General features: G+C 43.9%; 1 protein-coding gene across 5 annotated transcripts; it reads right to left on the reverse strand.

Annotated features, from left to right (window-relative positions):
- Nucleotides 1-1,492: 1,492 nt before the first annotated feature.
- On the reverse strand, nucleotides 1,493-22,660 carry FKBP9 (FKBP prolyl isomerase 9). Of its 5 annotated transcripts, XR_012585560.1 has the most exons (12): nucleotides 22,167-22,660; nucleotides 18,174-18,319; nucleotides 17,388-17,577; nucleotides 16,517-16,662; nucleotides 15,110-15,299; nucleotides 10,498-10,643; nucleotides 9,049-9,235; nucleotides 6,649-6,794; nucleotides 4,931-5,094; nucleotides 4,142-4,227; nucleotides 3,877-4,033; nucleotides 1,493-3,177 (listed from the first exon to the last, which is right to left on the reverse strand). XR_012585560.1 is itself a non-coding variant. In XM_074575482.1 (11 exons), exons 1-10 carry the CDS (start codon nucleotides 22,430-22,432, stop codon nucleotides 4,174-4,176), a joined length of 1,635 nt encoding a protein of 544 aa, XP_074431583.1. In that variant the 5' UTR covers nucleotides 22,433-22,660; the 3' UTR covers nucleotides 1,493-3,177; nucleotides 4,142-4,173. The 5 variants fall into 5 exon arrangements, 4 of the variants coding, with proteins under 4 accessions (XP_074431583.1, XP_074431581.1, XP_074431585.1 ...); XM_074575482.1 differs by lacking the exon at nucleotides 3,877-4,033; XM_074575480.1 differs by lacking the exons at nucleotides 3,877-4,033; nucleotides 4,142-4,227.
- Nucleotides 22,661-24,380: the final 1,720 nt, after the last annotated feature.

The following is a 24,380-nucleotide window of genomic DNA, read 5'->3' on the forward strand; positions in this document are numbered from 1 at the left end:
AGCTGCCCACAGAAAGGAAAAGAACTGACAAGAGTCTATGGAAGCAATCAAAACTTCCAGATTTCATACAGTTTAGTCCAACGTAGCCAGGTAGTCCCGGCTGCTGTTGCCTTTCTCTGGCCAAGTAAATGCCCAGTATAAATCCAATTATTTTGCAGCAAGTTTTTCCATTTATCTCGGGTGCTTTCCCCCGAATGTTGCATCCTCGTTTCCAAAATGGCAGCCTCCCGACTTGGGCGGATGAGGTGAGGGAGCAACAAAAACTTCCTCTGGACAGAAGAACATCATTTAGTTGGATCACGAGCCATGTTTGCTAAGGAGGAATGGCACGAGAATTTCAGATGTACTTACCCTTGAGCTGAGGGCGCTGGGTGAAGTCATACCTGCTATCCCATCACTGACGTGCCCTTCCAAAGAAATCCAACGCAGCGATCTTCAGGATTACCGTGACTGCACTCCCGCACATGGTGCTCTTTGTCCTGCACCTGCCCTCCCCTCCGGCTCTGCTCTGCTGGCTTACCAGGCGCCCTTCAGACCACCGCCTGGCACCCATCTGGAATGCTCCTCCATGGAGAAAGACCTACTCACTAAGATTTTCTCACATAAAACAATCCTGGATATCCAGAAGACGCAGCTGGTTTTTGGGTGGTATGTATGAGAACAGAGCGAGGAGCGGCTTCCACGCGGAGGACTGCTTGCGGCAGCACTCCATCACAGCTTGCTTCCAGCTCCTCGTCTCAGCCCCACCAGCGTGCAGCAGCAATGCCTTGGAACCACAGCCACAAGGGAGCAACCCACTTCCAAAGGAAAGAAAGGGGCAAATTTTGTGCAAGTCTGCCGAGAAAGCTTCCTTCACAAGATGGTAACGCTTCTAAGGAGCCATTCAGGTCATAAACGTTCGGATTGCAAGTGCCATCCGCCAATATCCACGGTATTTACATCTGGCATAAAAGGCCGGAATTTCCATCAACGCCAATCAGACCAGGCTTCCAGCATTTTACATGCACTAGATGTGGGTTTGGAGCTACAGATGAAGTGAAACCATCAAACCTCGGCTACAAAGCCCAGTGAGTTTGCTTTCGCCAACCTAAGGAATGAAATGGTGTTTCTTACGCGAGACAATTCAACGGGAGATTTAAGAGTCCCCAACCAGGAGAACTATCACCCTCCCAACTGTCATGGCTGATGACGATACAGGATGGGTAACTTAGGGAATGCCTGCCAAAGCCAGAGAATGACTTCACCCGTGCGAAGTATGAAAAAAAAAAAAAATCTTTTATAGTGGTTTATTATTTTTAACCATTTTGAATCAAATAATCTTAGTTTAAAATATTTTCCAAAAGCCATATTGAATATACTCAGGATAAGCCTGCTGCGTGCAAGAGGAGAGAGCTGCATGAAGGCTATTTGCTTCTCAAATTCTCAAAAACTCAAGTTCCCCAACCCATCAAAATGCCAGAAAAAAAAAAAAAAAGAGAAACTTTAACAGCAATAGTTCATCAACGTTTTATTTAACAAAAAGATCAGTTATCCAACATTTAATGGTATCAAACGCAAAAAAAATATTTCACCGCACTTCCTATAACAACTGTATTAAAACCCAATACAAAATGTTTTCACCCAATTGAAATACCAGTTTTTAAAAAGAGCATCTCGGGGGGCTTACAACCCACACGTACGGATCAAGAAAAGCAAGAAACTAGACACAAAGCGTGTAATGGGAACAACAACTCCCTTCCTACTTGTCTTTGACAGTGTGGCACTAGACGGATTTGCGCTCTTTACAGGTAGCGTACTGAGGGGGGGAAATCATACGGCCTTCCTTCCAGAAAAGTGTGTCTGCTTAGTGTATTTTCTATTCGTTTGCTACATTGATGGATCTAATGGGTGACTGTCTTAAGAGTTCACATGATCTAACCAGCACTCCCAGGGCTGATTTTGTACGGAGGGGTCGGCCACAGCATCTGCAGGCACAAACGGATGGGTCCATTTCTTGATTCTCTCGCTGTCTTTTTGTTTGTTCGCCGTGCCAGGCTGCTCTGCTGCACAAGCTCCACCTACTTACTCCTTAGCCTAACAATTCCCAAAATAGGAGGCAGAAGCCCAACGCAAAATCAATCGTATCCAGTACTCATGACAGTATTTGGACCCTGTAATGCTAATATTTAAAGTCTAACAAAACTATAAATAAGGTTGCACCTAGAAAGGTTTGGGAATGGCTGATCAGAACACTGTTTCAACAGGCCAGCAAGAAGAGTCAAGGTTGTTAATTAAATACAATACAGAAGGTAGCAAACTTTTATTTCGTATGGTAAAAACCCGACACATACGTTGTTACAATTCTCGGCCTTTTTAATTTAATTCACAGCTTATGGAAATTTTGCAATGGCATAACTATCGTTTGTGTGTTCTGCAATGTGCAGATCAGAGCTCCTGCTGGCAAATATTCCTATGAGTTTGTTCAGCTACCAGAAAGCGAGCTCGTGCCTTCTGAAAGGAACTGGGCTTAATGTCTGACAATTTTTACAGGTTATTTTCATGGGGAATATTTTCTGGTTTGTTCTCCTGCAGAAATATTTCGGATACAGAAGGTTTTTTAACACTGTTTTAAAAGCACTCGGTAAGTTTTCTTCCTACCATCCATCCATCCATCCATCCATCCATCCATGTACGTGACTGTGTATTGTTCAACGATGACTTTTAATCTCTAGCATAAGAACAGAGCACGTGGTTGACGACACCACGGATGGCAGGCAGTACGCTCTTTATCCGTTTATACATCCTATCTTGAGGCACTTAACGCTTGTTTCAAATACACCTAACAATTCCAACTGCAAATCTCTTCCTATTTTAAGAGCCTGCCAGCGCACAGGCGCAGGCAGACAGAGGCTCTCTAGCCGAGTGCTAACCTTTCAGAAACATGCTTCCAAAACCTCTCCCAGTACACACGTTCAAACAGTAGGTCAGCTCAGGACTCTTCTTTTTTTCTTCGCTTTACAGTTCGTCGTGTTCCTCTTTGGCCTCCTGGTCTTTCAACTTGAATTCTTCAGCGGTAACTTTGCCATTTCCGTCCCGGTCTTGATTGGTGAACATATTTTTAACAATCTTTTCAAAATCAAACCCAGGAGCCAGTTTTCCTTTGCCAGAATCGACTTGAGCTTGAATGTACTCTGAAAACTGGGTGGAGAGAAAGGAGCTCACGATGAAACAGCCACTTAAAACTGACGAGTATTTACAAAAGTAGTATTTATTTGTTGTTGACTACTTAGCATTTTACTGCTTATTATTACGTGTACGGAAAAGTACACTGTTACTACCCTATAAAGCTTACAACCTAAATTGGACTAATTAGGACAGACACGTGAGGTTCAATCACTTGTGGAGCTCAACAGGGATCTCCTCGCTTATTCCAGTGGGTCCTGGACCCGTAACAAGGAAAATTATTTTTTGTAATTTCAGGGGATAATGAGTCGAACAGAGTGTGACATGGGAACAGATCTATATGGACAGAGGGGGTTTAGTTTCACATGCTGATAGGAGAAGCTCACACTGTAAAACAGACATCCACATGCACCTTACGAGAAACAACACACAAGAAAAAAAGAATAAGCCACAGAAAAGAGACTTTAAGTATCAGGACACCAAGAGTTTTGTTAAAGTAGCTTCGGGCATTATGCCTTCCACTTGACTCCGTGCTGAGGAAGGCTGCAAGGTTACAAGGTCAGTTTTCCCTAAAAATCCTTTTCCTTATACATATGATGAAGTTATTCAAGGTGATTAGGCAACATCTGACAGAAGTCACGCTGCTGGCTTTCCAAAAACAGAAAGCCCACAACCAAACACAATTTTTCCAGTTACTGTTATTTCTAGCGCTACCTGTTAAATAAGCTTCAGCAGTGAGAGCTATTTCTGACATTCCTTTACACCTTTTAAGCCTTCTCCTGCTCCTTGCTAGGTGACCAGAAAGATGTGGATATCAACAGTCACGTCCCACCTCACTCATTCTCTAGACTGATGAAAGCTCTTTTCTTCTCTGCAAGGACAGAAGTGGTGGTAAACACAAGAGAGAAGATGAGTAAGAAGGAAAACAAAGAGGGGGAAGAGAGCGCTAGGCAGAGGGAAAACAAGATTTTGATTTTACCCCGTTGGCTTGTTAAAACGCTGGAAGGCATCTCATGCTGTTCCGTAGGTCCACAGCCTGCACCCTGAGAGCTGCAGGCAGCATGACTGCAACAAGCAAGGACAGAAAACAGAATCATAGAGAAAGGCAACAAAGAAGACTGAAGAAGAGAATAAAAAAACCAGGACTCCTCAGTTACGAGAAAACACAGAAGAAAGCCTCACGGAGGTTTGTATTATCAGAGACGGTGTAGCAAAGGCAAGTGGATTTCAATTAGGGCACCCAATGACATTCTCACACTGCAGATTTCAAAAGCAAGCAAGGGGAAGGAGACTTGTTCACACAATACCCATGGAAAAGGCAACCACAGGCACAGCCAGGCTCCAGAAGTGATTAGACAGTTCCTGGATGCCCAGCTGCAGCCTCAGCTTTGGCTTGAGAATTCACCATAAACTTCCCATTAACAAACACTGCGAAGGCTGACACGGTGAAGGATGGTTAAAAACTAACTCTGCCTCTTATACCTGTGCCCTAAGTATCTGTTGTTGACCAAGGAGACTGATCTTAAGCAGCATGGTCATTCTTGTATTTCTTTTTTCTTTTTGGTTCTATCTCTAAAGGTAAATAACCATGTTTTAATACACACACTGCCTTCCTGTTAACTTGACAACAAACACCACGTCAGAAGAAGAAGAGGAGAAGAGGAGAGACCCCATTCTTCAACATCTGCATTGACGGTGGTAGGAGAAAACATCCTGATGATGGTGGTAGGAGAAAACCACTACAAGCTTTTTCATTGTTTCAGCTTACCTCCTCCAAAAGAACCTCTCCATCATGATTCTGGTCTATTTCTTCAAAAAGATTGGGAGAGACTTCCCCATTCCATACAAACATGTACCCTTCAGGCAAACCAGACACCAGTTCCAGCAGTTCGATGTCGAAAACTAATACAGCACTACCAGGCACTTCTCCTTCTGTCACAACAAATGGCAAAGAGGGGTATTTATCCTCACTTACATTGCAGGGTATGTTTCCTTTTAATCCATAATTAAATTTCTCTTCCTGCGCCAACAGGTGCTTCTCTACTGTGATCCCCAAGCCCCATGATCCCAAGCCCACCAAATCTCCCTGTTCACTTCATCAGAGGTGATCAAAACATAAAGAAAGCTTTCATAATAAAACTCCATCCATTTTTTTATCTTTTTTTTTCTACTTATAAAGGTAAAACTGCAGGAATGAATCAATTGCCTTTATCTCACCAATACACTGTGTATCAAGGTGCTGCTGCCAGACTCAACAGTGTTGCAACAGCTTGGGATGTTACCTCAATGAAACCCTGGAAGGAGTTTAATTTATTCTTGAAAAAGAAAACTGAGGTCACCTCCAACTTCTGTCCAGTAGCAAACGAGCAATCTCTTCAGATATCTGGGTATATACCAAAACGCTAACACTCGTGCGATGTTTCAGACCACACATATCACGTGCAATCTCAACGATGACAAATGCCTACGATACTTATGTTCATAAGGCTTTTTAACACAGCAACCTTTTTATGTTATGAAGGAATTGTCAATTTGTTATATATAACTAGACGATTTTATATAATAGTATAAGATGCTGCATATAGAATACTCATCGTTTTTCACGGAAGGCAGCTAGAAGTGAAAATGCTTCTTTATCTCTTGTCACAAATTATTTCTCCATTAAGCTTGGCACATGCTGCCTAACAGACAGCCTTTATAAAATGCAAACTGTTCTGGAGCTATTCAAAGCACACAGCCACTTAGGCAGCTGTTTCCGTACATATCAGAGTTTGTTGATCTTAGTGATCTGTCGACAGACTCCTTTCCCTCACGTCTTTTAACTCAGAAGACCAGTAACAACCACAGATATGGAGAGATGAGAGTTCTTGTCACTTCTATATTGTTCTTTTTATTATTGTTGTCCCTGTCATTAAAAATTTACAAGCCTTAATGCTATAAAACTGCTTTAAATGTATTGGTGTTGGGGTTTCAATAGGACCGAAACACTGTTTCACAACTTGCATTTAGTTTATGTAGTTTCTGAATTTTGAGTTTTCTTTGAATTTTCGAACATATTAGTGCTGAATGGCCCCCTTCGGTTTTGTTTCCTGAATAATACGTCACATGTCCAAGCGTGACACCCAATTCCCTATCACAGAGAACAGTGTTTACGTCCCTCTGCAACACCAGAGTGCCTGGAGCTTTCCCTTTTGACAAAGCAACATTATTGGGTGCGTTTGTTGCCTTTTGTACTGGGATGGTCTTTTTATTGGCCACAGTAACAGCATGACTTAAAACGCAACACTGACAGTTTGTTCATTTCATTGAAGAATCGGGAGGTTGTCTAAAATAATGAAATGAAAAACCTCTAAAAAAATCCCATTCGAGCAGCTGAAAGATGCTCACCTTATGTCCTCATGCACAGCAAGTAACAAAAACAGCATCCTTGTGTTTCAGTTACTCAAGAGATACTACGTGGACATGCAGTAGGTTTCACTCACTCACCAACTCCATCTTCTCCATAACCAAGATGAGGTGGAATAACGACTGTTCGTCGCTCCCCGACACACATGTCTTGAAGGCCCATGTCCATCCCCACCACCACCTGTCCAGATCCCAGAACTATGTTGTAGGTCTTGCCAAGGCTGTGTCTGGAGAAGGGAAGAAAAATAAAAAAAACCTCAATGTAAAATAGAGAATTTCTGTTGTTCAAAATTACCACAGTAACAGCAGTTTCTAATTAGTTATTGCTAGAAATGAAGTTCATGCCCAATGCTGTGTTCTACCAAGCAGTTACCTGAAGTTGTTGGATCAAAGGCTTCTCGAAGGAAATCTAATTAAAATCATTAATCCTGCCAATTAAGCCCCCAAAGTATTTTACCTCGAAATAAGGGCTTTTGCCTTTCACATATTTTCAACTAATGAAGTTGGACTTTTTAGCAGATGTAAAAATTCCAGATGTACATTTGTCCCAGATCTACCAACCTATACGGATGTGGGTGCATTCTCATGGATCAGCCATCCTTTTAATGAAATCAGTCACTATAATGTAGTAGTTGCTTAACAAAGACAACTTGGAAGTATACCACTACTGCTATTTAACCATACCGTATTTTGAATTATACCTTGCTCCTGGTTGCTCAGTTCTAAAATTAGAAATTATTGCAAGTTAGAAGTCCAGAAGTTAAATACGTATTGTGATTTTAAAAGCAGAGTGTGCAGTGCTAAGACTTTTTACTCGGTATGTGTCACAACAGCAGGACCCATTCTTCTGTCGGTCTCCTCCTGTGGTTATTTGGCTTGGCTGTACCACTGCAGGACATGCTTGTACAACAGAGTATTATTTGGAAAGAAAACAATTCAGTGGCCAGGAGGTCAGCCTTAAAACTACGAGCACAAGACTCACAATCTTTTATTCTCTATAAACTGCTTTGAATAAGACAGTCTCGACATCCCTTGGTTCCTGCTATAAAATGGGAATTGAGCATTCCTGACATATAGAAGGTGTTTGGAATCCAAACACGTTACTTGCATACATACTTGCCTACAGCATCACATCATGTGCTTCAATGTAAGCCAACTTTTCAGCTCTGCAAGCTATTGTGTACACTGCGAAAACTATGAGCTGCTTCTAATGTTAATTATAAGCTGTTTAAAAACAACTTTTCCCAACTTCCCTTCCAAAAATAAAATATCATTTAGATGGTCTGCACTATCCAAAAGACGAAAGCAGAAGAAAAGCCAGCAGAAGTATTCTTGCGGCTGCAGCGAACAGTGCTACCAGCTCACTTTAGTTCTATATGAGCCAGACTGGAGCAATCTGCTCCCCTCATTAACCTACTGTCAACAGGAAGGAGGAAGAGGAACATTATAATCGGAGCCACAATCAAGCCTCCTGATAGCTTCTCCATGCTGACGCTTACCGCAACACTACAATACAGGAAAATCAGCACTCATGTGTGGTAAAGGCATGAGGGTGACCAGGTACTGTAAAACACGTTTACTGTAAAACACCATTTACTAAAAATTAAGCTAGCTTTAACAGACTACAGCAAGTAGCCCACCAGATCTCTCCCAGGAGCACTGAATCAGTGCAGAGAGCAAATCCTAGCCAAGAAACTGAATACACTTGGACAGTTTGTTCATGGGAGCCCTCTGTCGTTCTAGCATGACTGGCCCAGGCACCCAAATTACACACAATCACAGAACAGCAGGGGTTGGAAGGGACCTCTGGAGATCATCTAGTCCAACCCCCTGCCAGAGCAGGGTCACCTAGAGCAGGTTGCACAGGAACGCGTCCAGGCGGGTTTTGAATGTCTCCAGAGACGGAGACTCCACCACCTCTCTGGGCAGCCTGCCACCCTCAAAGTAAAGAAGTTTTTCCTCGTGTACAGAGGGAATTTCCTGTGTTCCAGGTTGTGCCCGTTGCCCCTTGTCCTGTCGCTGGGCACCACTGGGCACAGCCTTTCTTAGTAAGAGAGATGGTCCAGTCCCCTCATCATCTTTGTAGCCCTTTGTTGTACCCTCTCCAGTAGTTCCCTGTCCTTCTTGAACTAGGGGACCCAGAACTGGACACAGTACTCCAGGTGCAGCCTCACCAGGGCAGAGTAGAGAGGGAATTAGCCCATTTAAACAAACTGCCATGCAGACAAGCTGTTTCATCAGTTCACCTGTAGTGTTTGCGTTGTGTCCCCTTTGCTCCCAGTTCTCTCATTATGCTATGATACGTTGTCTTTTTCTTTTACTACTCCTATATCTCTTCAGCAGGCAGAGATAAAAAGGAAAATGCATTCTACATAAATACTCATCTTTTCACTTTAAAATTCTTTCTTCCCTGCTTTGGAGGCAATTCATTCTGCTTTCACAGCTGCTAGGGACGTTTTCTTTACCAGGTGACATACTTACGTCGAGTCTAGCAAAGTGCCATCCAGGAGCGAAGCGTTGTAGTGATACTTCAAGTAATCTCCCTTCTTACTCAGTACGGTGCAGTTGGAAGGTTTGTAGTTAACAGTAATGCTGACCGAATCTGCAGGGTTGTGGAAGTCAACCACGTGGATGTCAAAGACCAGCACTGCAGATCCTGGAATCTTTCCTAAATAGGAAGCAAATTAGGCAAGTAGAGAAAGAAATGGAATCCAAACAGGTTTATGACGACCAGGTACCACACCCTGTAGGAATATGTATTCCACTGTGTCTGCTACTGAGCCATTTTGCTCTCCTTGTTCAGAATTAAAGGATTACATCTCCTCTGGATGCAGCTTGCATCTGTCACATCCAATAGAGGAAAGAGAACCAGTGGAAAAGCACTAAACACGCACTCAGTTCAACAGTGAAGGAAAAAATTTCCATTATTCTGAATTTGAAAATTATGCAGAAACAAAGCAATAGCCATATATTTCCTGTGATGATCCTAAATGACTGATTTGTGTTTCATGTTCCAACTCATTATTGGTCATCATGCTTCTCATGCTTCAAGGAACACTGTTACATCTAAAAGGTTACACTTCCTTAAAATGTCCTGATAGCGAGCAACTTCTTCCCCCCTTCCAAGGATAATGTGCAATCGCATTACCAGGACTGACAGACACCTCCAGACCCATTAGTGGATTTTAGTTTTGGAGGAGCCTAATTCCCAAATCAACAGCATAGAATTTGCATTCCCAGAAGAGAGGTTTTTCTTCCAACTCAGTTTTTCCAAATAACATCCCAGGAGGTACCTTTTGAAACACCAGCCATAAAACTCATCGGCTGGAAGGGTTATCACATTCAATCTCTCACAGCAATCTTTTTAGGTAGCAATGAGTTTTCCCGAAGGAATCTTAACTGTATGTTATCCATACACAGATCCTTTGCTGTTACATGCATCCACCGTTTACAGAGGTGGCTTACAAGTCCACAAAACCTGTGGCTGTGGAAGGAACGGGGAAGAAAACTTAACACAATTAATTCCTTTAGCATACAGAGCTTGTTAAGGCACACAGGAAAGACGATCTCACACTGCAGAGCTCCTGGCATCCAAGTACCAGTCATTCTGAAACACTGATTATGCAAATGAGTTCAGGTCACCAAGTACCAGTCTTCCTGAAACACTAATTATCCAAATAATTTCAGGTCACCAATTATATGTGAGATTGTGCTGCATTTTTATTGTGCTGCCTGTTCAGCTAATTAAAATATTTTTGCAAATTCTGGGTGTAATTCTGTCAGTTGCATACCCACAAAATAATGAATTAATTCATCAGCTTTTCAAGTGCCAAAAAAAAAAAACAATGGAACTACACACAGATGCACTAAACAATAAAGGAAACATCATTAATTTGATTATGGAAGACTTGAATGCAAAGTCAAGCTCACCTCTTCCTTCTTCTCCATATCCAAGATGAGGGGGGATTATTATTCTTCTTTTTTCACCAGTGCATACACCTAGCAAACCTTCATCCATTCCAGCAATCACATAACCTTTCCCGACATAGGTGTCGTATGTATGATTTCGTGAATAGCTATGGAAAAGATTTGCATTTTAGCGGTGTCAGGTGGACTCGAGAAAGCACAGAATCTTGCAATAGGTCTGCAACACAATTCTTAAACCAGTTAAGGGATAAAGCAATCAACACGTTCAATGAATCCAGGCCACCAAGTTTCACCAATCAGTGATGCATGCGTCATTCGTTAACCAGTACTGGGACGCTGGCTAGGGAACAGCTTATTTGCAAATATGTTTCTACTATACCTTGAAAGAAAAACTCCCTTACTTACGTATTTTAGACTAAAGAGAAAACATGTTTTGGTAAGTAACTGAAAAAAATCTATTTTCTCCCATAAATTTTCCTCTGCCCTGACTCTACTTTAATAAGTGCTTATCAACTAGATAGAGTTTACATTAATTTTCATGAGACACCCTTTAGACTATCTCATTTTGCAACCACAGTTATGTAGTTCAACTACTACAAGGAAGAGGTGGAATAAATAGGTTCTCCTGGGATGCACAGCATTAAGATGAGTCATGACAACAAAACCGTGTCAATACTATCCCTCCCTTCCAAACTACGTCAATCACTTACACGTGGGTTGAAGGATCTGCTTCAACACCTAAGGATAGAATAAAACAAGCCTACAACAACAAATGGTGTTTATTACGAGGATGTGTCTGTCTGCTGTTTTTCTTCAAGGCATGCTACATGAAGGCACAACCCAAGGAAGGGAAGGCAGAAAGGTCACCCTGGGAAAGAGCAAGAGCAGTACGGACCCTGATGTTATTCAGAGGTTTGTTCAACTGCTCTCAGTCCAGACAGCCCTGCCTGAGCTGCCCAGGGGCAGTTCTGCAGCTGAATACTACAGAGGAAAAAAAAATGAAGGAAAAGATTATTAGACCTCTTGATCCCTGCCATTCACAGTGCTTTTGGCATATTGCCTGTACCAGTGAGAAATTTGTTCCTGGCCATCTCCAAGGCATTCGATAACTATTGTTTGCTGCCCCATTTCTTCATAGACACTTGCTAGACATCGGCCTTTCTTGTAAATTCTGCAGGAAGCCAGGATACGACACTAATGAATAAGCCCTCTAACAACTGCCAGTGCTTTAAGAATGATTTAGAGGCTGCTGTCTACAAAGCATTTATTAATATTTATTGACAAAAACCCTAATATAAATACTACAGCCATTTTCAAAAATCGTTTCAATTACTACAGACACTACCCATCTGCATCTCAAAAAAGAGAGATTCTGGGCAGATGCACTGTGGATAAGACTAAAGTTCTTAATTTACAAGTTTTCATAAGCTGTAAATTAAGGTCTACAGTGATGGCTGTTGATGCAGGTCTCCTGCCTTCTATCCTTCCACCAAGCTGGGCAGCTGAATGGGGAGGTCAAGGTTGATTCTGAACCTCACCCCACCTCAATTCAATTACGAGATACAGTTCTCTGACTTCTCCTCAGGGGAAGAAGCACACATGGCATACTACTCAGCGAATGTTTGCAAACTGATCCTGATCTTCAGCTTGCAGCAGTTGTAGAAGTAAGAAAAAAATTTTCATTAGTTTGTTTTGTAAAACATTTCACAGTGGCTCATTTTCAACTCTTTTTAGCTACTTGTGCCAGCTGTTCTGAAAGCTGGAGTGAAGAAGTAAAGTACTGCTCATTAAAGAGCAAACAAAAGTGACAGGAAGCTACAAGGGTATTATTCATCATATAATTCTGTACATGAGATTCATGCGCCCAGAGAACTTTGAATCCGAAGTGACAGCAACCCCTCTTTCTTTATCACAGAACAGTCTTGAAAGACATTAGCCTTCAAAATGCAAACAGCTTTCAAGCACAAAGGGAAAGGCTGTCCTGAGATTAACCTCAAACCAGACACTAGCTCACCAACTCACAATTCTCAGGACATTAAATGGGAATCGTATTTATTTTCTCTCTCTTCAGGAGTATTACCTATTGGGCAGATAAACAGTATGGGGCAAAGAGTCTTCAGACATACGAGTCTAAAGCATACACAGCTTCACCAGGTGGATCATCACCCCTAGAGGGCGTCTGTGATACTGTCATAATACAAAATAGGTCTTTGTCTTCCCCCCCATACTGAAAAGATTTCTGTGAGTTTTTTTGAGAAAAGAAGACTCCAACTATCCACAAAACAACAACACTATCCACAAAACAACAACAAGAAGTAAAATCACAACCTTGGATTTCAGGAGGGCTAACTTTGACCTCTTCAAGAAACTGCTTGGAGAGATCCTGTGGGCTAGGGCTCTGGAAGGCAAAGGGGCTCAAGAAAGCTGGTTGATATTCAAAGACCACTTCCTCCAAGCTCAGGATCGGTGCATCCCTAAGAGAAAGAAATCGGCCAAGGGACGCAGGAGACCTGCATGGTTGAGCAGGGAGCTTCAGAAAAAGCTCAAGTGGAAGAAGGAAGTTTATAATAAGTGGAAGAAGGGACTGACCCCTTGGGAGGGTTACAAGAATGCCACCAGAGCGTGCAGGGATGAAACAAGGAAAGCCAAGGCCGCCTTGGAATTAGACCTGGCTAGGGACATCAAGCACAACAAAAAGAGCTTCTACAAGTATATTGGAAGCAAAAGGAAGACCAGAGAAGTTGTAGGCCCACTGCTGAATGAGGCAGGAGTCATGGTGACGGAGGATGTGGAGAAGGCAGAGTTACTGAATGCCTTCTTTGCTTCGGTCTTTTCTGCTCGGCCCAGCCCTCAGGAGTCCCAGGCATTGAATAAAGTAACAGGGAAAGAAGACGACTTCCCTTGGGTTGAGGAGGAGCGAGTGAGGGACCAATTAGATCATCTAGATATTCACAAGTCCATGGGCCCTGATGGGATGCACCCGAGAGTGCTGAGGGAGCTGGCAGAAGTCATTGCTGGGCCGCTCTCCATCATCTTTGAAAAGTCCTGGAGAACAGGCGAGGTGCCTGGGGACTGGAGGAAAGTCAATGTCACTCCAGTCTTCAAGAAAGGCAAGAAGGAGGAGCCGGGGAACTACAGGCCGGTCAGCCTCACCTCCATCCCTGGAAAGATGATGGAACAGCTCGTTCTGGGTGTCATCTCGAGGCACGTGGAGGAAAGGAAAGCTATCAGAAGTACTCAGCATGGATTCACCAAGGGGAAATCATGTCTGACTAATCTGATAGCCTTCTACGATGGCATGACTAGATGGATAGATGAGGGGAGGGCGATAGATGTGGTCTACCTTGACTTAAGCAAGGCGTTTGACACGGTCTCCCACAGCATCCTCATAGGGAAGCTTAGGAAGTGTGGGTTAGATGAATGGACAGTGGGGTGGATAGAAAACTGGTTGAAAGATAGAGCTCAGAGGGTTGTGATTAGGGGCACAGAGTCTAGTTGGAGACCAGTGACGAGTGGTGTTCCCCAGGGGTCAGTACTGGGTCCAGTCCTCTTCAATATATTCATCAATGACCTGGATGAGGGGATAGAGTGCACCCTCAGCAAGTTTGCTGATGACACCAAGCTGGGTGGGGTGGCTGACACACCGGAAGGCTGTGCCACCATACAGAGAGACCTGGACAGGCTGGAGATCTGGGCAGAGAGAAACCTTATGAAGTTCAACAAGGGCAAGTGTAGGGTGCTGCACCTGGGAAGGAACAACCCCATGCACCAGTACAGGTTGGGGGCTGACCTGCTGGAGAGCAGCTCTGTGGAAAGAGACCTGGGAGTCCTGGTGGACAACAGGATGCCCATGAGCCAGCAATGTGCCCTTGTGGCCAAGAAGGCCAATGGCATCCTGGGGTGCATCAAGAAGAGCGTGGCCAGCAGGTCAAGGGAGGTCATCCTCCCCCTCTACTCTGCCTTGGTGAGGCCGCACCTGGAGTACTGTGTCCAGTTCTGGGCTCCCCGGTTCAAGAGGGACAGGGAACTGCTGGAAAGGGTGCAGCAGAGGGCTACAAAGATGATTGGGGGACTGGAACACCTCTCTTATGAGGAAAGGCTGAGGGATTTGGGTCTCTTCAGTCTGGAAAAAAGACGTCTGAGGGGTGACCTTATCAACACTTATAAATACTTAAAGGGTGGGTGTCAGGAGGATGGGGCCAGGCTCTTTTCAGTGGTGCCCGGGGACAGGACAAGAGGCAATGGGCACAAACTTGAACATAGGAAGTTCCGCCTAAACATGAGGAGGAACTTCTTTACCCTGAGGGTGGCAGAGCACTGGAACAGGCTGCCCAGAGAGGTGGTGGAGTCTCCAACTCTGGAGACATTCAAAACCCGCCTGGACATGTTCCTGTGTAACCTGCTCTAGGTAACCCTGCTCTGGCAGGGGGGTTGGACTAGATGATCTCCAGAGGTCCCTTCCAACCCTATGATTCTATGATTCTATGATTCTATGAACTCCACTCACAAATTTTAAAAAGGAAGGAAAAGCAAAGAATTGTATTTGGGTGTATTATGGACACAGCAGACGAGCCAAACTGGAAATGGCATCTGTAGGGCTGAATGGTGCAGTTACCTGGAATCAAACAAAGTGCCATCCAAAAGTGTGCCGTTATAATGGTATCGAAGAAAGTCTCCTGTCTGGCTTCTCCGCTCGCAAGATTCGGGCACATGCTGGTTCTCAATAGTAATACCATCTTTGGGGTTATGGAGATCTAGCAAAACCACATCAAAGACCAGAGAGGCTTGGCCAGGGATCTCCTTACCTACAAAAGCGTTAAGAGCAGAAAACCATTAAGAAAGAATAAGTGTTCTAGAAGGAGCTTAAATGTGTTTGTTGAAGAAAAGTAACCTACTGCCAAATATCAGGCACCTTCCCTCCGAAAATAAGTTAGCGTAATCTGCTACCAGTCAGTCATTTTTTGTTTCATGTATGGGTTTGTCACTTAATTCTCCAATTCAGTTATTTCATTCTCCTCCTATTGTGATGGCACTGCCTCACCAAACCCAACAGCCTGTTCAGCAACATCCATCTCAGTCAAGATACACCAGCACCATCTGAGCTGCATGGTTTAGTCTACCAGTATTTCCAACACGCTTCATGGAAGTGCATCAGAATACAAATTTGGTACATCTGCTCTTCCCATCCTGTTAATATCAAAACAGGAGACCACGTGATGGAAGCTGAAGAAGGGTAAATTGAGTACCTCAATAAAAAAGTACCTTTAAATCAATTCACAAATTACAGTGTGGTTTGCTTTCACTGAGAACCATTGAGCTCAAGATCTTGGCAAAATTTTAAAACATAACTCCACCAAGTTTTGTTACCTGTGGGGATGGCTATCACAGTTAACGGTGATAAAGTCATAGAAGGGGTACAAAATCTTGTACACCAAAGACACATTCTTAAACATTAGAGCAGAAAAAGAATTTAACAAAGCGACCCAAACTATACCTAACTGTCCCCTCATTTAATATGGGGACCTCTATGTATGACCTGCAGGCTGCATACAGTCTCGTAGGGCTATTAATCCATCTTGTAGTTAATACTAGAGCATTGATTACAGAAAAAAGAACAAAACTGGAACTAAAAATACATTTTTCTTTTTTCAAGTTTTCTGCTCTCTTTCAATTCATTGAAAGAATTATGCAGTCATCTGATTTCCAGTTTTTGGAGCCACTAGATATTAATCACAGATTATATTCTCTGAATGAAATAAAATTTCAGTACATAAAGATTACAATTGCATCAATAATGTGTCTGGTAAGCAACACACTGGTTAAATTTTTAAAAAAATATTTTATACAAATCCTGTACATAACACATTTTGTACATAACACACCTTTCCATCACTTTGTTCCATCTCTCTGAAATGGCTAATAACACTGCCCATACCCCTAAAATACTCAAAGTACAAGTTTGTTTTATAATACGGATGACTTAGATTTAAAAAAAAAAAAAAAAAGGAAGAATAACTTTTACCATCTCCTTCTTCTCCATATGCCAGGAAAGGTGGTATTGTGATAATGCGCTTCTCTCCTACACACATTCCCAAGAGACCCTGGTCCATACCAGGAATCAGCCATCCAATCCCTACATAGGTATCATAGGTTCGCATCCGATTATGGCTAAAAATTAAAAAAAAAAAAAAAAATGGAAAAAAACGCAAACCACAATCAAATGTCAGACAGTCACAGGAAATAACAATACTAATCTTCAAAAGCCAAACACTATGCACAATACAATTCACAGCTTGCTGCTCCAAAAATATTCCTCCTTGATTTACCAAGGTCTGGCTGGGTACTGTTTTCCAGACTGCTTAGCTCTTTTAGGAACCTAACAGAGGTTTTGAAAAGGGGGTCACAAAGATAATTGGCAGCTGTTATTAAAGCATGATTTTCCAACGAACTTTAATGAAGTACACACATGCCGTAAACTTAAAATCTCAGTATAGAAGTGTTAGTAGCTCAATTTCATCGCAAACTCTGCTTAGTTTATAAAGCTTGCATCTAACTTGAATAGCTGTGCTGCAGCAGTTACAAAAACTATTAGCTGACTGCAAGAAACAGTAATATAGATACAGGGAATGAAATTTTAAAAAACAAAGGATTTGGGCTGGTAATGCTCACACAGAAATAATGTACTGTTTTATTACTTTGAGTCCGTACTGCTGCCCCATAAGCCCTGAATAAATTACTGACACTTATATGATGCTAGCTTTCATTTATTGTCTTTCTGGCCAATTAGCATTAATCGCTATACCAGTGAAGGGGGAGGAAGTGATGTTTTAAAATGACATCAGATACCTATTAGAAGACACGAAGACACAAAGACACACAACCCAGCTGCATACCTTGAATCAAACAGGGTCCCATCCAAGAAGGTTCCATTGTAATGGTATCGTACAAAGTCAGACACCTGGACTGTCCGAGGACACTTCTCAGGCTTGAAGTAAGTCTGAACCTGCACTTCGTCCTCCGAGTTCCAGAGATCGATCAGCAGCACATCGAAATGGAGCACAGCGTTGGGGGGTATCACACCAGCTGCAAAACCAAACCAACACGACCTGTTTTATTTCTCTTTTTCTACAGGACATAAGAGAAAAGGGAACCAATTTATGCATTCCCTAAGTAAAATACATGGTGTACAACTTACTCCTTTTTGTGCTTGTATCCCCCTATCCCCCTATCCCCTTGTCACTGCTGCAGCTACAAAAGTGGGGGGAAATCTGGCAACATGAACTGTTATCAAATATGCCCATCAGGCAAATTGCTCTCGATTTAGCATTTGTTGCCCCTGAGACTGCAGAGCAAAGCTGCTTTTGGCACTGACGAGACCTTGTGCAGCACTGCAATGCCAAAACACAGTAACTACTTAAGAGTGAGGCAGGTATAAATAAATAGTTAACTTTAGTAGCAAGGCTCATTAGCTGAAGGTCCCCCACAGTCAACAGCATGCAGAGGGAGCCTGGAGCGATCAGCTCAGCCGCAGGCTTCACAAACAGCCCTGAGCAGGGGGAGAACCTCTCGGAAACTCACTACTTGCAGTTTCTACCCTTCTCTTCTGTGACTCCATTTTCTATCTGCTCTGCTGAATCACTCACACAACAATCTCTTCCCTGGCCCGGTGCTGTACTTACAGACGCCTTCGCTTCCGTAGGCGAGCTTGGGGGGAATTTTCACGAACCGCCGCTCATTTACGCACATGCCGACCAGAGCTTTGTCCATCCCAGCAATAAGTTGACCTTTTCCCACAAACACGTTGAATGTGGATCCCCTGTCATAGCTAAAGGGAGAAAAGCGGGCAAAAATGTTAGTGGTTCACTTACCGACCATTCCACTATTTTTTTTGAGAGTTTAACTGTGCCTCGCCTCCCCCTTGCTCTTTTAGCATAACTTTATCACAAGACAGCTGGTAAGAGAAGGGAAAAATCTAAATGTTTCTGAGTCCTCAACCCAACTCTCCCTCTGTTCTCTGCTCACCATCCATCTGAAATGAATTCTAGCAGCGTGCGATGTACACTGCAGGCTCCTGAAGCTCCTAACTACAAATGGCTAATTCACACGCTAATACTATAAGCAGCGCTGTAAAATTAGGGACGAGAAAGAAAGATTAAACACTATTATTACAAGACATGAAAGGATGGCTGCTCCCACAGTAGGATCTCAGCATATTGATTTTGGTGAATAACATCACACACAAGATCGATAAGCTTTATGACGTGAGACATGACGGCTGGGGATTCTCTGTGGGAGAAGAGGAAAGGGGAAAAGATGCCTTTTCAAGCAATAGCTGTGAGATTTGCCAAGTGGTTATTTATTTCCTCCAGCTGGTTACTTATTTTCTTCTTCACATTCTCAGCTCTCATTTCATTCAGACTTAAATAGCAAAAAATAGAGAGATGCTTTAAACAGCAAGTGTGCCAGATCAAGAATCAAGACAGCTAACTAAATGATCTTCCACCATCATAATACATGAACATTTGAAAGGTAAAAGAAATGATGCAAAAATGGTAAGAAAGTTTTCCAGAGTGCACGGAGAGCAGCAGTGTCACCACAGCAGAATGCTAACATGAGCTTACGTGGTTAGTTTGACCACCTTAAATCCACACAATGACCTCAACTTTGCTGTGCCTGAAATACTGCTATTTAATTTTTTTTAAGCAATGTATAAGCATACGGCAGGAAGCATTTCAAAAGCTTCGTTCCTATTTTTAAGCTTTTACTGCTTCCATTTTCTCAAATTCCTTTTATAATTTAAAGGAAAATTTTTTTTCCAGATAAAAGGAATCACTGGAAAAAATAATTATTAAAAAAAAAAAAAAAGCTTGTGCTTCTTTGTCTGCTAAAATATTCTGGAAGGCAGCCAGTAGCTAGATATCGCTAGGGAAATGATGTCAAACTTTCCTTCGAAGACTATACACATCATTTCCACAACATACTGAGCCTCCTAACAGTCCCAGAGCCTCGAATCCCTCAAATATTTTACTGAGCGATCTCTCCATTTGCTCCATCTTTTTTTTTTTTTTTTTTCTGGCAAACGTTTCCCTTAAAATAGACAACGCTCTATACAGAGCATTCACTTTCAGTTGCACAAATACTCCTACTCCCAGGCAAGGATGGAAAGTATTTCAATTAGGCCCTGACAAATTCTATTACACACACAAAAACATAATTAAGATGTTAAGACTAAGAACATAATAGGTTCTAAGAAACTTAAAACAGAAGAGTTTGGGTGGGGGTTTTTGCCAAAAAAAACCTTACAATTAAGAAAACATTGATGCTAAGCAGGGAACTGAACAAAGCAGTGAACAGATCATGCAGCTTTGCAGGACTGACTTTGCAGATTCCTTAAAATGAAGCAAAACTAGTTTCTACTACAGGAATTTACCGAATTTACATCAGACGACTAGGCAATTAAATTCAGACTTAAAAATGCAAATCATTTTATGGCCATGGAAATAAAAATGCAAATACTGATGGGGAAAAAAAAAAGAATAAACAGGCATATTAGTTAATTTCTGCAACACAGTCATGATTACTAAGACTCTCAACAGCCTGTTAACAAGAAGAGCTGTATTACTACCTTCTACTTGGAAATACAGAAAAATATTTTTAAACCTCAAGAACATTTTCCGCAGCTGAAGAAACGAAGTAAAACTGCCCTTAGTTCAATGCCTACAGTGTTTTCTAGACAGATTTCACAGTACTGTTTACCTAAGCTGATGCTGGTAAGCACTTTCTTAAAAAAAACAAACCACGTAGCAGCTCTTGACAGGTTAAAAAATGGGCATTCTAATAGGCAAATTTAAATACAAATTTATTATCTGTAACTCGCATGCAGTGAACACCAAAGATTTTACGACAAATGCTCCAAAATATTTCTTCCATTAACCTACAGACATCAAAACCTGCTAATTTTCCATTGTCTTAACATGATAGACCACTGACATCAATCTTAAAAAACCAGACCATTGTCAGCTAATAACAAAAACGTTTGTCAATATGAGCTGCCATTTAGGGAAAAACCACAAGATGCACAAACCTGACTTTTTACACCCTTTTGAAATTAAGATGGCCACACAAATGCTCAAGTTAGATTAGACTATGATTGTTATTATTTATTTACTAATATTTAGAGAACCCAAAGTGATAAATGCTGTACAGTTCCGCACACCTTCTTCCTGCCACAAATAATTCAGAGACAAATGACAAGGAACTTGGAATTAAATGAGAGCCAGCACCTGAGGAGCCCCCCCCGGTGCCCTACCTCAGTGCAGAAATTTGCTGCTACAACTCCGCGTCCACGCAAGCCCCAGTATGTATCCGCAGAAATCAGAAACACATTTCTGAACACATGGCTGGTTTTCCAACTGCCGCATGCTTGTCAAGTGAGCGGCGAGGGTGCTGCCTGTGCCTGTCTTCACATCTGCAGCTTAAGACTTATTTTCCGAGACTGTCAGTTGCCAATGAATTCACTGTCCTTGCTGGGCTTTTTTTCACCAATACCAGCAGAACTGCCAGCTACCACATCCCGGCCATCGTCCGGAGAAGCACTGGGGGTGGCACTACTGGTGCGCTGAAGTACAGTCAGCTCCAGAGGAAGAGCTGAGCTCGCTTTGAAAGACAGCTATTTCCCTGAGGCTATAGATTTTCCTTGAAGCACAAGGAAGATTTCCAGGATTACTGAAAATATGTTTTGTTTTTTCTTTCGGAGTAATACTTTCATCAGTGGCAATGAGCAGAGCAAGAAAAAACAAATAAGCTGTCAGCAGCATCGGCATCATTCACAATCTCCTGATCCCACTGTTTAGGCTTCCTGATCCCAAAATAACAGCAGGAAAGCGGCCACGCGCTTCACTGTACATAGGTCACATTTAGTCAAGGGTCACTTATCCAAAAATTTCTATGTAAGCACAGCCTGACAATTACTGCATTTGTGGCAAAGATAATGATTCAGAAGTGTTTGCGTTCGAGTAGTTTGAGTCCGGAGAAGACATAGGAAACATGCAGAAAGAAAGGGGTGGGAAATCACTAAATACTGTGAGAGGCTGCAATACCACTCACGCTCCTGTTTACCAGGCAAACCGAACATCCTTACGGTCTTCTCTCTTGGAGCAGAAAGTTCCCAGTCAGCGCCTCAGAAAAGCGGCTGGAAAAAGGTGGTGGGGATCCATCAGGGCACGCAAACTACTGTGAACTGGACCCAGCCACCACAGAGGTCTCCTCTCCAGTCCCCAGCAGTCACACCCCAGCCCTTCGCCTTGTCACGTTTCAAAGACATCTTCCCATGGTGGCCTGCACATCCTGTGTTCCTGCTCATGTGGCGTTGCCCAGCTTGCCCCCGAGCTTATGACCGGTCTCCCCAAAAGGGCTCATGGGCAGGTCGCGGCTAGGAGGAGCAGTGGGACCTGAACCGAACCTCAACTGCCGCCTCCACCCAGCGCCACCACCTCCGAACACCCTCAAAAACACCCTGGTGGGGGAGAGCACCGCTCGCTCCCCTCCCCTCCCCAGAAGCGCACGCCGAGGGCTTCGAGAGAACCCGAGGGGGGCTGCACCCGGGGGTGGGGGCTGCACTCCAAGCCCCAAGGCGGCGGGTTCGAGGGGGTGGGGGGGGTCACAAACCAGACCTGGAGTCGAAGCGGGTGCCGTCGGGGAAGGCGCCGAGGTAGTGGTAGCGCACGAAGTCGCCGGGCCGGACGGCCCGCGGGCAGCTCTCGGGCACGAAGCGCTGCTCGACGCTGAGGTCGGCGCCGTCCCACGGGGCTTCGGCGGCCGGCACCGGCGGCGCCTGGCAGGCGGCCCAGCTCACCAGCAGCGCCGGCAGCAGCAAGGAGCCGCAACACACCGGACCCCGCCGCCGTCGCCGCCGGCCCGCCGCCGCCGGCCCTGCCATGGAGGGCCGCGATCGGGGCAGCCCGCGGGGTGCGCGTTAGGCGGCGATGGGAGGGAGGGATGGAGGGGAGGGACGGGACGGAGGGGAGGGAAGGGATGGAGGCCGCCCCGCTCCTCCCGCTCCTCCTCCCGCCCTTGCTAACGTGGATGAAGCGCTCCCACCCGGGACGGAGGAGGAGGAGCGGCGGCACCTTCATCCCCCGCCCCCGTCTCCGTCCCCTCCCGCTCCGGGATGGCGAGGAGGGGGGTGGCGGTGCGACGTGGCGGGAGGAGGGCGGCCCCCGAGGGGGGCTGTGCCTGGTCACACACACACACACCCCCCCCGCGCAGATCGCTCTTGGCTCTTGCGGGGGGGTGGTGGGTAGCCCGGGACGGGCGATTAACGCAGGGCGATTAATCACAGAGCGCTGCATCGGGGTGTGTGTTGCCGTGCTTGCACATCTGCTCCGTGCGCGGCTTTGAGCATTTATAGGTTTAAAATCCCATCGCAAATCATGGAATCATGGAGTCGTCTAGGTCGGAAGGGGCATTTAAGATCATCGAGTCCAACCATTAACCCAACGCTGCCAAAAGACCACTAAACCATGTCCCTAAGCACCGCATCTACCCATCTTTTAAATACCTCCAGGGATGGCGGTACCAGGGATGGTTGAGCTGTTACTGGTTTGGTATAACAGCCTTTTTCAGTAGAAATTCATAGAATCATTTAGGTTGGAAAAGACGTTTAAGATCGAGTCCAACTGTTAACCTAACACTGCCAAAACCACCACTAAACCATGTCCCTAAGTGCCATGTCTACATGTCTTTTTAATACCTCCAGGGATGGTGACTCAACCAGTCCCCTGCTCAGCCTGTTCCAATGCTTGATAACCCTTTCAGTGAAGAAATTTTTCCTAATATCCAACCTAAACCTCTCCTGGCGAAACTTGAGGCCGCTTCCTGTGTTCCATTTTAGGTCAAAACTCCAAAGACACAAGTTTGTGGCAGCATCTACTGTTTTGTGCGCACCAGTGCTCTCACAGGTATTTTGCGACACCCTCTCAGGGAAAATTCGCAAATGACACAGAAAAAAATGGCCTGACAAGCACCCAGTAAGACACCAACATCCAAGAGGAATCACCATCCCACCATCCCAGTCAGCCAACTATCCCCTTTTCCTCTCCTTTTCATCCTGCACGCCCTGGCAAGGAACTTATATTTCTTCTCCCTTATTCTAACTGGTTTCGGTGAAGAAGCATAGAAAAGCCAAGTACCTGCATGTGAAGCATCAAACCCTGAGAAAGATGGAGTTAAATAACACAATATTTTTTGAAAAGCCGTGAGTTTTATAGCAGCAGGCTTGGGGCAACTGGTTGGAAATACCGACACACCTAGGAACAAAATTTATTTAAGAAACACAGATGATAAGATTTTGTTATTGATAAATTATTGAAGAAGCACAACTCACGCTCAGGTGGACTATTTATGAAAAGAAACGACTTAAAACCAGGGCAGCTGGTATGGGGATAAATGCCTGAGCATCACAGCTGGGGAGACGACAGCTCACGGGCCCGGCTCCCCACTCTTTGTGCATCTGCCACCCATCTGTATCGCCCCAGCAACAGAAGGGATGCAGCCAAATCAAATTCAAAAATGCTCTTGTATAATATTAACGTATTGCTAGGAAATGGCCGCTGCTCGATGACCTAGCCAGTGAAAAAAGTTAGAAACTCAGGCAGCTATTTAAAGATAACCATATTTGTGGTTACAAACCTCAGCCTCCTTCCAACAAGAGTCACGCTGCATGTTCCAAATCAGCCCTGCGAAGTATCCTTTAAACAGGCCATGTAAATTGTCTGGCAGTTGCCTAGATTTAAACAGCTTATTTTGATGTTGGTTTGTATCGATATGTTTTATTTTCTTAAGGAGAACTCGTAGTTCACCGTTGGAGTATGTTGATACAACCAACA

The sequence above is a fragment of the Larus michahellis genome, chromosome 2 (assembly GCF_964199755.1).
Source record: "Larus michahellis chromosome 2, bLarMic1.1, whole genome shotgun sequence".
Classification (NCBI taxonomy): Eukaryota; Metazoa; Chordata; class Aves; order Charadriiformes; family Laridae; genus Larus; species Larus michahellis.

Coding starts and splice junctions, on each gene's coding strand:
- FKBP9 (XM_074575480.1), bottom strand. CDS start 22,432: ATGGCAGGGCCGGCGGCGGCGGGCCGGCGGCGACGGCGGCGGGGTCCG. Junction 6,795..9,048: donor GGCACTTTGCTAGACTCGAC/GTAAGTATGTCA, acceptor TCCCTTCTCCAG/ACACAGCCTTGGCAAGACCT. Junction 5,095..6,648: donor TTATGGAGAAGATGGAGTTG/GTGAGTGAGTGA, acceptor TTGTTGTGACAG/AAGGAGAAGTGCCTGGTAGT.